The sequence below is a fragment of the Acipenser ruthenus genome, chromosome 21, assembly GCF_902713425.1.
Source record: "Acipenser ruthenus chromosome 21, fAciRut3.2 maternal haplotype, whole genome shotgun sequence".
NCBI lineage: Eukaryota > Metazoa > Chordata > Actinopteri > Acipenseriformes > Acipenseridae > Acipenser > Acipenser ruthenus.
This window is the reverse complement of record NC_081209.1, coordinates 21,847,439-21,865,374: the sequence shown is the minus strand read 5'-3', so window position 1 is coordinate 21,865,374 and position 17,936 is coordinate 21,847,439. Positions and strand designations below refer to the sequence as shown.

At 37.7% G+C, this 17,936-nt stretch overlaps 1 protein-coding gene across 10 annotated transcripts; it reads left to right on the top strand.

The window, feature by feature from the left end:
* The first annotated feature begins 219 nt into the window (after positions 1–219).
* Positions 220–15,825, top strand: LOC117428394 (tropomyosin alpha-1 chain). Of its 10 annotated transcripts, none has more exons than XM_034047355.3 (10): positions 220–468; positions 1,021–1,146; positions 1,323–1,448; positions 6,223–6,356; positions 7,103–7,220; positions 7,647–7,717; positions 8,465–8,540; positions 9,088–9,150; positions 9,257–9,326; positions 14,667–15,825. In XM_034047355.3, exons 1-10 carry the CDS (start codon positions 355–357, stop codon positions 14,747–14,749), a joined length of 981 nt encoding a protein of 326 aa, XP_033903246.1. In that variant the 5' UTR covers positions 220–354; the 3' UTR covers positions 14,750–15,825. The 10 variants fall into 10 exon arrangements, with proteins under 10 accessions (XP_033903246.1, XP_034757916.1, XP_058851026.1 ...); XM_058995043.1 differs by lacking the exons at positions 1,323–1,448; positions 14,667–15,825 and adding exons at positions 10,257–10,335; positions 12,021–12,258 and having other exon boundaries at positions 221–468; XM_058995045.1 differs by lacking the exon at positions 14,667–15,825 and adding an exon at positions 10,257–10,339 and having other exon boundaries at positions 221–468.
* The last annotated feature ends 2,111 nt before the right edge of the window (positions 15,826–17,936 follow it).

Below are 17,936 nucleotides of genomic sequence, written 5' to 3'. Positions count from 1 at the left end.
GTTTAGAAATAGGAACGTACTTCTTAGTGGGGGTTGCCTGCTTGCCCCTCGGATCCCATATATAGTCCTATAAGCGGTCAAATGTTTGGGAACAGCGAATCGCCTGACAGATCCATAAAAAAGATAGGGCTAGGGGTAGGGGCAAGGAGAAACCGCTTCCAAAAAAGCATTGGATGACCAAAGGAATTCAATCATCCCCCAGCGAAAGTACATATTTGAGAGGGTACATCCACAGAGAGCTTGCACTTCAGCTCAGCGTTCAGTACAGCACGGTCGCTCTTAGCCTCTGTCCGGCCACCCTCTTCATTTTAGTTTCTTTTGGAGGCACTTTGTGCACACAAACACTAAACCGCCATGGATGCCATCAAGAAGAAGATGCAGATGCTCAAGCTCGACAAGGAAAATGCCTTGGACAGAGCTGAGCAGGCTGAGTCAGACAAGAAGGCAGCCGAGGACAGGAGCAAACAGGTCTGCCTTAAAAAAAAACGCGCCCCGGTGTTTTGAAACAATGCTTAAAGTCCTAACGGAGCAGCTCTGCAATATGGATTATTAGTACAGTATTCCGAAGACCTTGATATACAAATTAAGGAATCGTGCAATATGATTTGTTTTAAAGAATCTAAAGAGATTTGGTTATATACTTTCTCATATATGGAATATTTTAAAGGAAGTTGTAATGGATACAACCTGTAGATTTAAAGAAAGGCAACAGGAAAAGAATAAAGATCAGTGAATGAATGAGTTTATTGCAGTTGTATGGCAATCAGATACAAGTGAACTCAGAAAACATTTTTTTATCGTATAAGATACATATCTTTAAGGTATGTAGTTTGTAGGGATAGCACTGTTGCATTGTATTACAAATACGTTTACATGATGTGCGTTTCTGTAAATTAATACATTTAGACAGTGTTGATTTCAATATGTTAGTAGACAGCCTTTTAACTAATCATAATGATGAATTCGCGTTATTCATGTATAATTGTCTGAGCAAGTCTTTCATTTTATATACATATCTAGTTAGAGGATGAAATTAATGAATTGGAAAAGAAATTACGTGTTACCGAAGACGACAGAGATAGACTGCTCGAGGGGTTCCAGTCTGCTGAAGAAAAATTGCTAAGTTCTGACGAAAACGCCACAAAGGTATTTGGTTATCCAGAAACATCTTTTCTAACTGCTTGTCTCTTTTTTTCTTTCTCTTTTCTGTCTGTGCCTCCGCGCGCTCTCTCTGTGCGCGCTCACGCTCCCTGTCTCCTGCTGCACACCCTACATCTTTATTGAACCTCTAAAAAAAAAAAAAATAAAAATAAAAACATCAGCTTGACGATGAGCTGGTGGCTCTGCAGAAAAAGCTCAAGGGAACTGAAGATGAGCTGGACAAATACTCTGAGGCATTGAAAGATGCCCAGGAGAAACTGGAACTGGCCGAGAAGAAAGCCACCGATGTAAGTACAGGCACTCACACCCACCTTTCCTGCTTTTCACTGCTTCACAACAAGCCTGTAACACCTGCACTCCATTTTAGTAGCATACCTGTCAAATTCACCTGGTTAAGCAGGTTAAACAGCGACTTTGTAAAACTGAAAGGGTTTTGTTTTGATATGTCTGGTGTGTCGTAAATCGAGATGCTTGTCATTTTAAATCACGTTTCACTCACAAATGGGAAAAGAAAATGTGTTAAATAATTAGTCCCCCCCCCCCCCCCCCCCCCCCCCTTATTAATAACCCCGGGGAATTGGTTTACTTCAAATAATATACGCTTATATTCATGCATGCCAAGTAAAAGATACATCTCCAGAACGGAGACCCAGGCTGGAAGATGAAATCTGCTAACTGTGCAGTCTCGAGAAGCTGGTGGATATATATAGCGCAGTGCTTTATATGGTAAAGTTAGAGCGACCCCTTGTCTTCTGCCTCCAATAATTTAAGACACCCAAAGCGCACTGCAGTTAAAAAGGAATGTCCCTCATGTTTAACATTTAAACCTCGACCCCTATTCACATAGTTTCAACCCCTTGCAATTGAAGAAGCATATGTCATAATTGAGATATTCCATTCAAATTATTGTTGGACTGCTAAACTGTTAACCTGTGAATAACTGACAGATCACATGATCGCTGAGGTATTCTGCAATAATTGCAGATCCTCGTCTATACAAAAAGCGAGACATATAGTACTAATTTACAGTTGGCTAAATCTCACCGTCTGCCATATGTAGAATGGAGATCTGTAGTTCAGTAGAAGATACTCCTTATAAGGAAAACTATGCTAACTATTTATGTATAGGTTTGACATAGGAAAACAGAACTCAGAATGTACGTTTGTAGACATAATAATAATGGTAGTGTTTCTAGTCTTTTCCATCACAATAATAATAACTGCACTGTAAATGTACAAGGCGTTGTAACTAGGAACTGCATGCGGTCGATTAATATACAGTTCTTTAAATACAATGAAATCGATTTTTGCTTTTCACAGCTGTAGTTTTATTTTAGACTGTTTTCCCTAACCCAGACAAGATTTTTGTGATTTCATCCTTAAAAATAGCAATCTCAACAACACGTGTTAATCAGTTGTCAGGAGCAGGTTTCTGTAAAGTCTTCAAGTACTTGTAGAGTCCTACTGTTGCTGCTGCAGACTCTGCTGTTACTGTAGCATTGATGTCCTCCCCTTCATGAGACACTTCTTTTCTGTAGCGCAGCAACTCTTGCTGGCAAAAGAAAGAAACTGCGTCTGCCATTGACACAATGTTCTGTCACCTCTCAACGTATTTCCATGTGATTTCTTAGTTCTGGTTTATAGGCTACTTGTGTTTTGATTCAAACGATATCGACAATAATAATAATAATAATAATAATAATAATAATAATAATAATAATAATGGGCATATAAACTTTTGTTTTTATATTGTTAAAATAATTAAGTTTGCTAAACCTAACTAAACAGTATATGCAGTAAAATACTTTTTCAATAATACCAAAATAACCCAAGTAAAGGGAAAGGTAGACTTTGAAAGTAATATCTTAACTTTTCTGATTGGCTGTTTAGTTGTGGCGTAATGCTTCACATTTGCCAGCAGGTGGCAGTCAATACTTAGACACTGAAATGCGCTATAGGAATGCTGGGCGTGGACTTTTTTTTTTTTTTAAATAATGATGTTTTTCACTTTTATTATCAGACGATTTTTAGGTCGGCTTACACACGCGGAGATGACGTTATCGGAAATAGGCAAAGTGTCATGACAAAGTTGCCACCATATATTTGGTTTCCTCATCAAGTCTCTGTAATGAAAACAAGGTTACTTCCGGTACTCAGAGCAGCGCTGACGTTCTGCTCTGAGTACCGGAAGTCTCATTCTAGCAGATCTAGGCAGCTATAGCTGCTGAACAACGTTGTGGCGTTACTACGTACGCTCTGTGTCTTAAAACATTGAGTCTTAACTAGCATAGATTATCGAATACACCGCTATTACAATTATGTCCGGTTTAACGTCTCTTGAAGCCGTAAAAAGGAAAATAAAGAGCCTGCAGGGACAGGCAGATTCTGCAGAAGACAAAGCTGAGCGGCTGCAAAAAGAGCTGGATTTGGAAAGAAAAGCCAGAGAGTCTGTAAGCTTGTGTATATGAGTTCAATTAGGACGGGTTTGGCCATGTATGGATGATAATATGAACTATGATAATGTTATTACAGGCAATATTTGTTTATGTGGATACTTTTGTTTTAAGGCGAGCTTTTTTGTGTATCATGCATTGCTATTATGACAACAGTCATACTTAAATAAAATAGAACAGCAAATGTATTTAACCTAAGCTTAAGCACTATATAGTTTAAATGAATCGGTGTTGCTTTTCTTTTTTAAAGACAGTATCATGTAGTAGATACTAGGCGTTAGCAGCAGGTGGACGATTAAATCATGCCTGGTATGATGTGCAGTTGCCCACCTAACAACTGTCATCAAACTGGCAGCCTTGTACGCTGTGCAGCAAGGTTGTAACTATTGTCTTTGTCCTCAGTGCAAGCTTTGGCAAAGAGAAAGCAAAATTATGACTGTAAACAGCGAACAGGAAACTAGCTTGTCACCTCTATCTAGGCCTTCTCACCTAGGACAAAGTGATTCTTATGTACACACAGATTTTGTTAGGTGAGCTTTCTAACTGTAGGAGGCCTGCTACATAGTCAGTTAATCTGATTGAGTGTACTGCTACACAGATATAGACACAGATTTTGGACTTTGAAAGTGTGTGTTTTAGTAGGAAATAAGACACAAAACAACTGTGACAGGTTACACACATCACTTCATTACATGTACAGTTTTATTGCAAATCTACTGATATCTGTTTGGAATTTCAGGAATGTTGTATAATTATGTTTTTAAATGACACTGCTTGGCATTTTTCACACCTATAAAAATGATTAACCCGAGACTGTCTTCTTGTGGTTAAGCTGGTTTTATTAGTTGAATAACAGGGACAAATGTTCCTGTTTCTGATGATCCAATATCTCGGAGGTAATTCCTTTCACTGTGTGATGTGGTATTTGTTAGGCAGCAGTTAGGAAATCTACATTGAATCATTTTGGATTGTAAAACACCTCACCCAGAATTCACTCTGGGTGTTATAAAGGAAGGGCAGTTTGCATACTTCCTGCATGACAAATACTACTACAGAAATATGAAGATGATCTCCTTGTAAGGCATGTGCAAGCCATGGGTGACGGAATGAATGTTTTTTGTCTTCATCATTCCTGTGATGCTTAACTCATGACGTGCAACCACTACTTTATTACAAAAAAAAAATATTAATCATAATGAAATGTGCTGATTTCACAAATTAATCACATTAATACAAATCCCAGCTGCTGTGATAGACAGACTCTAAACAATGGACAGCTAACATGTTTCATCTTAATGAAGAATGACAAGGGTTATGAAAGTAGTGTCGGGATGGAACTCTGAGATAGGGATGCTGTACTCCGACACAGCCTTATATGTAAGAAAAGTCTGTTTATCTTAGAACAGGGGGCCACTTGATTTCCCACCACTGCTTTTTAAATTTCCTTATAAGGAGATAAGTACTTGGTGAAGCAGTGTTGTATGGGTAGAGCAGCTAGGGCAAGCCAAAATTATAGTTTAGCAGAGTTAGTGAAAAAGTTAGGAAATACTAGCTAGACCTTTGCTCATTATTAGTTCTTTCATTTATATGCATCTATATTACAGTAATCATGCGTCATGCTTGTAAAACAAACAAAAATGTCACAAAACCTTATTTGCTTATTTGATACTGCAGCATAGCATTGGTCTAGTGCTGTACAAAGTTGTCTTATTGTTTCCTAGCTACTAAAAATAAACCATCGGGCTAGTTTTATTTTGAGTCATTTACTTCACTAGCCCGAAAGTACAGTCAAATTCTACCATATACACATGGACCACTAATTTGTTAGTTTCAAACTTTTTAAAATTGAGAATTTATACAAAGAATACTCAACTTCTACTCTTCAAGGGAAGTTTGGTTGGAATGCAAGTTAAAATTAAGACTAAAGAACAGTGTAGCTTCTCTGTAAAAACCTCCAGAACTCAATAAATATATTTTTATTTCAGAAAAGTCTACATCTGGGCTGAATTATACTAGTCAAGAACACTCTCACTTTCAGCAGAGGAGTAGGAGTTTGGAACCCCTTTCTCTGATTTAAGGGCGATTTGTTTTACTTACAGTAAAACATGTGTTTATGATTGGTTTCTATGCTTTCTGGACTCAATAGATTTTTTTTTTTTTGAGGAGCGAAGCAAAACTACACTATGCCAGCACACAAACCAGTAGCCCTATGTTTTGCATATGTAAAAAGGGTTATGAATCTGACTGCTTAGATTCAGTTTTGTGAACAACAGGATAGAATCTGTATATCTTTGTGTTGAACTTTATTTTGGCCTTTAACATCATTATTAGTTTAGGTCCATGCATTCATAATCGCCACCCAGTGTACCATAACTTTTCATTCCTGTGCACCTGAGTTGTACCATTAACAGATCACGTTACCTATTTTAATTCATTAAACAAATTAGATGTGTTCCCTGATACACCAAAACTTACCATACTGGAGAGTGATCTGATGTATTTAACATGTACAGTGTGACAAGTCCACCCAGGCTCTGTGCAGAGGATCCTGATGACAAATCTAGCACAGCAGGAGTTTTATGTGGTGCTGCTTCCCTTCTTGGTCTAGGCTGAGGCTGATGTAGCTTCCCTGAACAGACGCATCCAGCTGGTTGAGGAGGAGTTGGATCGTGCTCAGGAGCGACTGGCCACTGCCCTGCAGAAGCTGGAGGAGGCTGAGAAGGCAGCTGATGAGAGTGAGAGGTGTGTAAAGAGAAATCCCCCCTTCTACATTTACCCAGATAGCTCTGGCAGGGAAGGTGGGGCTCCCAGCTCTCCGTGATGGAGTGACATAGAGTGCAGCAGCTGATGGCTATCAGTGATCGTGCTTATCATCAGCGCAGTTTCATTGTAAGGGTGTTACCACTGTAGAGGGGGATTACAAAGTTAGTGTGGCACTTTGCCCCTGTGAACCTGCAGCATTCTGATGGTTTTAATGTTGACAGTGGTGCCCAATACTTAGGAGGTAATGCAACCCTTCTATTGGCTGACAACTAGTGCTCATTAAAGCATTGCAGAGTGGCAGAATGACTGAATAATTTTCTTTTGTATACACAGTTTATAACACTTCAGTAAAAAAAAACAGGTACCCCTGCCTACGATACATGGAGTGAAAAACATAATGTATGTCAAAACTCCTAACTGTCATTTGCAATGATAAAAGTAATTTTTCAGTGATGCTGTTGTAGAAAGAAGCCACTTCTTCCCATTGACTCTTTGCAGCAATAATTGAATAGTTTCAATGTATTTTTAATACTGAAAATAAATACTAGAATGTGTAGTTTAGGTTAGTTTACCGAGTTATCTTTCTTAGACCTGTATATAGGTCTGCAGTGTTGAGAGTAATGTTTTGGTCGCTTGCGCTATGCATATAGGATCAAGTGATTTTGTTGTGTAACAGTAGCGTTTGTAATCTATCCTTCCTAACTTTACTGCTTTCTTTATTATAGAGGCATGAAGGTTATTGAGAACAGAGCCCTGAAGGATGAGGAGAAGATGGAGCTGCAGGAGATCCAGCTTAAAGAGGCCAAGCACATTGCTGAGGAGGCTGACCGCAAATATGAAGAGGTGAGTTTTTATCATGTGGCTGGCGGAGGATGACTGACTGACTGACCTTCTCTTGTATGGGGAAATCAAAACTGAAATTGTAAAAACTTGACAAAACCTGTTGGTATAATTTTGGATCTCTGCTTAGATCTAGTCTCCCAAATTTGATTTTGGGGTGTACACAGACCCCACCAAATCAATAAGTAAGCGACCCTTTTAGACATTTAAAAATCCCTTGCTGTAATTTAACACTGAGCTTCCCACTTCATTTTTATTTTAATCAGAAGCAAAGTGCTGTCTGCTTAAATATGTATCATTTGGATTGATTAGTTTCTTTCTGCCCAGTGATTGGCACATGTTTCCATTTCTAGTAGCCCATGTTCAAGTACGATGTGGTGACGGTAATCCTCACTATAAAGCTGACCTTTGCCTGTGCTTTACCTAAAGGTTGCACGTAAGCTGGTGATCATTGAGAGTGATCTGGAGCGTACTGAGGAGCGTGCTGAGCTGTCAGAAGGGTAAGAGCTTTTTTTCTTCAACACAAAGCTTTTATGTTTGGCTAAATAACATCAAGCATGTCTAATATTGCAATTCACCCACATAATGTTTGTTTGCATTTCTATGGTTTATTTGCACACAGAAATGTTTCTCAGATTACATTTTAAACACTGTCGTTTGTCATACAGTTGCACTTTGTTTTAACTGCATGTAATATATATATTAAAAAAAAAATTGTTGCATGCTCATTTTTTTCTTTTGTACGGCCTTGTGCATTGCATATATTCACTAACAGCCGAGTCAAGATTGCGGACCAAGAGCTAAGAACACTTGAACATATCTTTAAGTCAAAAATTGCTGGGGAGGAAAAGGTACAGTTACTAATGAAAGCTGTCCATCCTAACTGCATCTACGCTTTCACATTTTGGATGAATCTTCACTGCTTCCTTTCCTGCTCGCACCTTCATTTCACTTTTTTTGTTTTCCTCTCTAAATGGAAATTTGCCTGACCAAGGATCTATGAAATGCAGGCGCATGGTATTCAAACCGATTTGAATGAACAGAATTGTCATAACCTTGCTGCCGTCCGCTACTTTCAGGCCCCCTCTTGTTCTCTGTATTTTTAGTTAATTTTTTCCCCTCCTTTTTTTCTCTCTTCCACTTTTCCTGTTTCTGTTTTGTGCATTCTGTCTCTCTGTCTGTCTTTCCAATCATTCTCTACTTCTGCCTCCATCCGTCCATTCTTCAATCTGTTTCTAAAATAACAGCAAATGTGCTGAGCTTGAAGAAGAATTGAAAACTGTGACCAACAACCTGAAGTCACTGGAGGCACAGGCCGAGAAGGTAGGCCAGTGACCCATTCAACCAGTCTGATACCAAGAAGCTACATCTGTAACCTAAAATAGGGCTCTGTTCTGATGATCTAAACGACAGATTTAAATAATTCTATAATATTACAATACTGCAATTTATTCCCCCACTAGCGGTTAATTGAACTGCTAATTAAAATTGCTAAACCACAATGGGACATGGTTAAGGGGTTTCTTTTTAAGATCCGACACACTTTAGACAATTAAAACAGACCTGTTTAAAATCATGTTTTCATCTATCGGTCACTTTATCATGTTTTACCATAACTTTAAAATACACAGTCATAAGCAAGTTAAGGTAAACAATCATTTTTCAGTATGTTTTATCAGTTATTTATTAAGCTGGTTTAACAGAATGTGATCTGCACAGATGTTTCCGAATAGTACAGCTAATAAGAAACAAAGCAAAAAACGAGGTAGTTACAAAAAAAAGTCAGTCCGATCAACACCCTAGTTCTAGTAGTTGTTTGAAGCACTGGTTTGCGTCTCATTCTAAAATGTCCTATGCAATCTACCCACAGTACTCACAGAAGGAAGACAAGTATGAGGAGGAGATCAAGGTCCTCACTGACAAACTGAAGGAGGTGAGTGATGGATAGCGCAGCATTAACATTTCATTAGATGTTCCTTCTTGATTTTGCTTTGTGGCGTTGTGAAGGGGCCAGTGCTCAAGCCTCTCTACCATTGCAGGCTGAGACCCGTGCTGAGTTCGCTGAGAGGACCGTTGCCAAGCTTGAGAAGAGCATTGATGACTTGGAAGGTATGACTTTTACATGGCTTTCTTGTTTTAAACTGTTTTAAATGATCAAATGCATCATTTTATAAAACTAGTGTTCTTGCCTATTCAATCCAGACCAGTACTTCTATTTACTTTTCCTGTTTCCATTTCAAAATAACTTCTTTAGCGAGCTTTCCCATATTGTCATTATTTAATGCTCTCTGTTTGTAGGGGTGTTCATTTAGAAATTAGTTCAAAATATATCAGTGGCACATGTTCAAAAGAGATGAGCGCCATCTGTCTATGAATGGAACCATTGATGTCAAACTGTAATGGATAGGGCAGCAATGAGAATTTAATTATATGTGTACAATTCGGTTTGTGCCTTGGACATTGTGGCAAACTGAAAACATTTGTGATGTGCACCAGTTGCTGTTTGTGGCTTATTTCAGCCAATTGTACACTTCTCGAATGCGTTTTCTATTTAGTGTTTCATCACAAATCTAAAGTAATCTCCATAGCTTTAGGTGTGTTCTAGTTAAGGGCTTACTCACTCAAAAGTCTATAATTCTGGCCGATGTGCTGATACTTGTTGCCGTTCTAGTGCCTGTTTTTTTGTTAGGCTTGTCTAGAAAATGTTCTATGTAAAGATCCATGTTCAGTTCAGTTAAGCTTCTGATCAGTTAAAAAAAAAAAAAAAAAGTTGTTCTCTTCCTGACTTGGTGGTGTGTGGAGCATTCCAAGGATAACCTTATACTGTACTAAGCTCCATTCGGTTCCTTGTTAATTGTTTGCCCGTCTTTTTTTCTTTCCTTTTCTCCACTGTTTTCTGGTTGGCTGTCACCTTTCCTGCTGTGCTCTGTCACACTTCCTGCTGGGTTGGGTGGTCTGTCCCTGCCTTCATCCTCCATCACCTGATCACTCCATCTCCCTCCTCTTCTCACCCTCTGCCTTGCGCTGCACCCCCTGTAGATGAGTTGTACGCTCAGAAACTGAAGTACAAAGCAATCAGCGAGGAGCTGGACCACGCTCTCAACGACATGACTTCAATGTAAATCTCCTACTGTGTGCCTGCTTGCTTCTGTACCTTCATGGCCTCCTGTACTACCTTGCACATACCTTCACCAGCCTATCTATATCCTTATTTTCACTTCTGTTTATACAACATCTAATGGACCATTGTTTTTGGTTTGCGTTTGGGAGAACTGGAAATATCTTTCGGTTGCTGCGTTTTCTTTTTCATATGGAAGGAAAGTACAGCATTTGCACTGAGTATTTCACAGTATTAAATAACCTCTGTTTGGTGGACTGTATGGAACAATAATGCTGGAGAACAAATATGATAACTTGGGTAATTATTTTTGCGCTCCATATTATTTTGCCAAATACTGTCACTTCAATAGAGACTATTACTGCATTAATGCCATACCCTGCTAAAGTAAGTTTGATTCCCCCATATGGTAGTAATGAGTTTTGGAATAAGATATTGAAAGAAAATATAGACAATGACGTCACATATTTTGTATTTATTTTTTCTTGTCACTACTGCCCATAAAGCAGTATTTGGACTATCAAGTGAAATGATTGATACACGAGTGGGTATGGCATACGCATTGGTTCCGTTACTTGGTAAACAGAAGTCAAATGGACTAAATTCTTTTCTAACCTTTTGTATAATTATCAAATGGTTAATTGCTTTGTTTGTCAAAAAATCCAGTATGTTTGTATTGTGGAACTGTTCACTCTGGTACTTCGAGGAGGGAAATAAAACTTTGTGATCTTTTTAAAGTTTGCCTAATCCGCAGTAGTGACACCTGTATTGACTCAAACTTTAAGTTTTATTCCCATCCTTGATTGCTTCAGAAAACAACCTCTTTTTTAAAGCTATTGGGTTATCTCACTTCAGAACCCTGCATGCTAAAAAGAGACCCCCATCTACAGATGGTAACCCATCAAATGCGTGAATGAAAGACATTTTAAACGGGTTCATAACTTGTTTCTATCTCTTTTCCCTCTGCAATATGTTACCCTTTTCTTTGAACTTTTAACAGAATTGACTTGTTTATTCCACTAACTGTTACCCACAAGGGCTGGTTGATCGAAGCCTTCGGTTTCCCAGATCTGGAGAGCAAAGCAAAGCCTCCCGCAGAGTTGCATGCGTTAAGCCACTGCTTGGTTTTCTTTTTTTGTGTTCTGCTGTTATGCCTTTGCCTGTGAATACTTAAACTGATTGGAGCACCCAAGTAATGCTGATTGGTCAAGTTTAAGTTGTTATAAGTTCAACCCCCTGGTATATGCTACTGGAGCCAGTGTCCATTTGTTCTGTCCTACTAGAAGGGAGACGCATGCAGCCAGCAGCATTAGAAAGACAAGTCTTTGCATGCAGATCTATGCTAAAAACCCTGCATCCCTAAACAATACAGGAATAGGCAGAAAGAAAATCGATCGGATAGAAACTGATTGGCAATGAACTGGAGAGTGAGAGATTTAGAATATCATTACAAAGTTAATGAATTTGGTAACACTCAGATTTTCAGGCACAATAAGAATGAATCACTGCACTTTTTTACCATGATAGATTATTGTTGGCCAAAACAGTTTATTTAATTAGCAATGCCCTGCTTTGGTTCTATGCTATCAATCAGTTGCTTTGCTTTATTATTTTTTTTTGCTTTGCTGGCAGATTATTTTTGAGGCTATCCCTTCATGCTTTTGTTCACCTTATTTTTCACACAGATAAATTGTTTACCCTGCAAAACACCAAAGACGTCTCCAGCAGGCAGAATTGCCCTCATTCTGCTCTCTCCAGCGTTTCTCAAGTTCTTAACCCCTTTCTCCATCCTTTCTGTGCTTCTACCCATATTAGCACCCTGTTTCACAATTTAGCAGTCATTGTCATGTATTCCTTCTCTTGTACAGACCCTTTGAAATCATTTTGCTCTATGTAAAATAAACTTCCTTCTATCTCTATGAACTCTGTATCTATTGTTTTCTCTCTCTCTTTCTCTATGCTATATTATTGTTAAGATGCTCTAATAAACTAAGAACGTATGCTTTCAGAATCATCAGGGATTAATCTTTTTTGCTGGCTCATTTTGTCTTGTGTGGTATGAATAGGATTCAGCAATGTTGGTTATGATATGTAGACATCATAGATGCTTTTGTGTGAGTCTGTATTTATTTATTTATTTATTTATTTATTTATTTATTTGTGTATGTATTTTACACACAAACCCCAGGTACCCACAGCCACATATCCTCAATAGATTTGCATCAGAAATTTGCAAAGTGAAACAGGTAGTGAAATTTGCCTTTGAGCAGTGCAGTAGGTCTTTATTTTGTCCTTAATATAGAAATCATTTCACTGTACTGATATAGACTGCAGTGTTTTGCCTATCTCGGCATAGTTTATTCTACAATCTACACTTCCAATGACGGGAGAAAGCCATCCCAACGGAATTCACTTAGTCAAGCAGGAAATTCTAGAGCTTTGCTGCGCAATAATTGGTCTGTTTGGCTTTCAGACCTTGTAAGGCCATGTTGAATAAACAAGGTCTGTCGATGTTTCTTGTGAAATGTTTTTAGTTTAAACAAACCATCTACTACTTCCAATAGTATGTGTTTTTTCACAGAGTGTCAAGCTAGGAAACAGATTTCAAGGGGCAAGGAAGTTTGTGTCCCTTCAATCTTCTCTGAGTAATGCAAACAAACTGGACTGTCAACAAATTCAGAGCCTACAAGGCTGTGGGAGAATGCAGTAGCCCAACAGCAAGGGAATATATTTCCATGTAAAATTCAACATGATTGTGGTGCTTAAAACTCAAAGGGAAACTGTTTGTTGTGTACACAAGACCCTTAAAGAAAAACTGCACTTTATCTTGATTCAATCATCCACAAATGCTGTGTTGCCAAACAGCAGCTGGGATTAGTTTGGACTGGTTTTGCTTCTTTTATCCCTAGTTTAATGCAGGTTTGTAAAGCTGTCACCCATGCTCTGCCACCCAGTACCGGAAATATCCTTACATTGTTTGAACAATTGTATTTTATAAAAGTTTCAATTTTGCTGAAAGTTGCCATATTTAACTTGAGGTTTTCCGTTTATACACACTGTAAATACACTGATACATAGTGCAGTTCAATTCAGATTAAAGCAATCAGGAGTGGACCCCTTAGGTTTGTGACATATGGAGTTGCCTCAGTTTGACGGCTTATACCCCATCAGGTTATCGCTGCTAAGTGTAATTTATTCATTTACATCAGTTTGTTTAAGTGAAGTTCTATTTCCATACTGTGATGGTTGAGACCTAATATTGCTCATAATATGCTATTTGAGTGCTAAAAGGATAATGGGGTCTGCATTCTGAATCTAGTTTGACCTTGGTTATCTAAAATAAAAAAGCTTAAGCTACCAGATCACCCGTTCTTCTCTGGACTGCTATTCCTCTGCAAAAAAGGTGTAGTATGGCATTTCAACTGTTACTGGTTTGCAGTGAGAGTCTTAACAGTTTCCCCAATTGCATGCTATTGTGTCTTTTGCTTAACACTTTTCTGATTCTTTTTCTCTCTTCTTTCTCTTAACCTGCTTACTGACTGCAGATCGGCTCTACCAGCAACTTGAGAAAAAACATGTTCTTACTAATGAACTAAAACTGGCCTTGAATGAGGATTAAGAGTAGCCTGGTTATATGTTAACTTGTATTTGTTGTACAGTGTATGACCTTGAGCTAATGTGACCACTGGTGTGAAGTAAAAAAAGATATATTATAAAGTTGTATATAATATATACATGCATAACATTCTCACAACTGAATACTACATAATGAACTAGTTTGAGAGCACTGTAGAAAACCAAAAAAGCCTTCAAAATGTTGTTCAATCAGAGCTTTATAATTAGCAAACAAAATTGAATACCAGGTAATCATGTCTTGACAAATTTCTGGATTTGAATTTCGCATGTCTAACCGATTTGAACTTGTCGTAGGTCTGAAATAAACAGTAATGTATGTTTGTTGTATGCACTGAATGATTCTGGGTTATGACTGCACCAGAATAGATGTTACTCAAAGTGTATGTTCATGGTACTACTTTATTAAGTGTGCATGTAAAATGTGATAACGTTAATTGAAAAAAATTATGTTATACCAGCAGAAAACCTCCATTTAAAAAAAACAAACCAAAAAAAAACACTCCATTGTTTTAATTGTAGCCTATTGACTGAAGACTGCTGTAAATTGAACGTATCAGGAGACGTGAGCCCTGCATGCTTTTTGCTTCTTGGAAGATGCCTTTTAAAGGCAGCTTGTGCAGTTGTTGTTGTTTTTGTTTCCCCCCCCCCCCCCCCCCCAGTTGATTTATAATATGTTTTACTTGCTGATCTAACAGAGAAACTGGCACAGGCTAAAGAAGAGAACCTCAATATGCACCAGATGCTGGATCAGACTCTTCTGGAACTGAACAATCTGTGAAAGCTTGTGTTCACTCCCACTATTGCACCTCGCTTGCCATGAAACCCCTGGAAAAGACAGAAAAGCCTTTGAAATTGCACCATGAATACAGTTGTATATTACACCATTCCATGTTCTCTGGATCTCCGACACAGGACAGAGGCCCGGGGATAGGGGCAGCTCTTCCTATGGCAAGCCAAAGGAGAGGAACACTAGTATAGATACAAACTGATATTTAAATTTAATGCTGTCTACATTTTGTATTGGGTTATTTTGCAACATAGGGCATGATGATGTTTATTATTTTTTATTATAATTATGATTTTTTTTTTTTGCTCTAGTATGAATATTTTATTTGCAATGAAAGAAGAATCTGTTCATGTTGCATTCCTAGAAATAAATGCTTGGGCTGTGCATTTTTAAAGAGACTTTATTTCTGAATAGTTTTGACAAAAAAGGAGCAAATTTGTCACTATATATCAACACACATTGTTTCTTTAAACCCAGTGAATGATTTTTTGTACTTTCTATACATTATGTGGGGTGGGAGGCAGGGTACTGTTTTGTTTTTTTTTTTTGTTTTTTTTTTTTTTTTTGCATGTTAGATGACAAACTTCAGGAGTATACAGGTGCTACTGTAAAAAAAAAAAAAAACCAAGATGCAAAGAAAATGTAAGATACATATCATAGGCAGTAGGTATCTTTTTATATTATGCAGGCAGTAGCAATTTGTGAAATAGCGGAGTGCCATATTTAGAAAGGGATTATTTTCACTCTAGAATATATTTATTTTGCAAACCAAAAGCTCTTTACAAAATGTGTGGCAACATTAACTTTAAAAATAGGTGTTTTTTTTTTTTGTTAAACTGAAGGTTTGAAAAACTCAATGATAAATTAACCTTGGGGAGATTATTGCATTATGTATTTTATTTTGTTTTAAAGTTATGAGAATAATACATTTGGTAGTGCCTCACCTATTTTACACATTTTATTTTGAGACGTGTTAAATATATACCTTATATAAAGTAAAATAAAACATTGTATAATGATATTAAATATAAAATAAAAGCACACTTTTTGGGGAAAATTTTCTAAAATTTTGTCTGTTGTGATTTTCTTTTTGTTTTTACTATGTGACAGAAGCACAGTATGTTGTTTAAATGAAGGTAAAATCATGAAAAATCAGTTTTACTACAGTATACTAAATTCCTTAAACTACCCAGATTCATAATTTAAAGCTGCAATGTCTCACAATCCTGTTCAATTTGACACTAAAATATGATTCCTGGGTGATACTACACTCTTTCATCATTGTTTGTGTGTGGTGCTTCAGCCAGTCATTGTTGGCTTGCCAGCGGTCTACATTGCTGTAGGTAGTTTTAGCTGCTTTCTGCTCGGAGAACTAAATGGTCTATGACTACAGGCAGCTCCACACAGTAAACATGCCAAATGTAAGCTCTGTTTTAGCTTAGGGAAGCACAAGACATTTCCTGACTGTAATCTTTATAAAACATTTTACCTAAACTGTTTAAAATAATAATGATAATAATAAAAAAAGCTAAGTTAGTAATTAAACCTGTAATGGAGTATCATAATGACATTTTCATGAGTCTATTTAACCATGTTATTAGATTCTTGTGAGCCCCCTTTCTGAACTAATCCTATGTTTATTACGGTAATCTAAACTTACAATTTCTGAGTGAGTTGTTATCTGAGGGGCAGCTGCATTTTGCATGTCTCTCATAATATTGTACGAGAGCTACCCTACGTGACTTTTAAACCTTACCGGATGCATTGTGGATCCAGAATGTCACAATAATAATTCCAATCATTCTTTACAGTGTGCAGTATTCATTAGCTGTGCCAGTAGAGTGGGTAACATGTTGTGGCAATGTGCCCCGCCTCTGTGTGCATGTGTGTGTTATATGTTGTATTTTGTGTGTAAATGTTGGAGTATAGTCATTTGTACACGGGATATAAACGGGTCTGTGTTTCACGTGTATTTAAAAATGTAGATTTGTATTTAGGCACGAGGATGGCACAAATCACTTCACATGCATTTAAAGTATGTAATATGTGAGCACGGGGTTGCACGTAATTCATTCACGTGCTGGGATTCAAGTGAATAATTAGCAATTGAATCCCAGCACAACAGTATATATAGACACATTTTCATTCACTCGGGGTTGGGTGTTCGAGAGTGGAGAACGGGAGAGAGAGAAGGAGAAAGAAAAGCAAAATAAAACGTAAAGTGTTTGTTCTCACCGTGTTTGTTTGTCTCCGTGCACCGTTTGTTAAGTGTTAGTTCGTTTTGTTTGACTGTTTATTTTGGCCTCAAGCGCCGTGTCCTGTTTTGTGTTCTGTCTGTTTAAACCTTTTATTTCGTTTAATAAACGCTGAGTGCTACCATTTGCACGCAGCTTCTCATCACCACCGTCTGTCTGTGTGTTTCTCTCTCTCTGGTCTGAGTTCCTCCCTGCAGCCAGCCTGTCACACATGTCCATGAGTTAGCTTTAATTCCCCAAGAACAGCATCAGGATGTTTTACAAACAAGTATTTGTACAAGATGCAATTGAATTGCTCTTGGCAGAAGAAAACACACTTTTAGCTAGAAGCACAGCACTTTTGGAGAAATGGCAATCTGCCCGTCTTGCATTATTAGATTTCCTTTTAGCTGAGGCCTGGCTTTCGCAAGTTAGAAAAATACATATTGTCATGAGTGTGCCTTTGCCTTTGGTTCAGGCATGGTCATGATTGACATTCAAAACAGATATGCCTGCTTGCTAAAACACAGTGAAAAATGCTTATTAAAATTATGACAAAAAAATAACTAGTGTACACAAGTATACCTGATTTAGAGTAGTGCATTGAGGTTACTAAACCCTAAAAATTAACAACTGATCAGTGAAGTGTTTTGCATCAGTCAAAGCCACCTCAGGCATGTGGGACATTGTTTTGGTAGTGATAAAAACTACATTGATCACTTTGGTGACCCCACATTTTTTACATAAAAGACAAGAATACTATACAGTGTGTATTAGATATTTCTGATACGCTTCAAAATACAGGTACATGAAGTACACTTTAGTTACACTGTAATTACATTATTCAGTGCATGGACTTACAACAGAATGATATGGTCAGGAAAGTAACCTTGCTAAATACATGTTGTTAATGTATGCTGTTCCATCCTCACAATCACAGCATT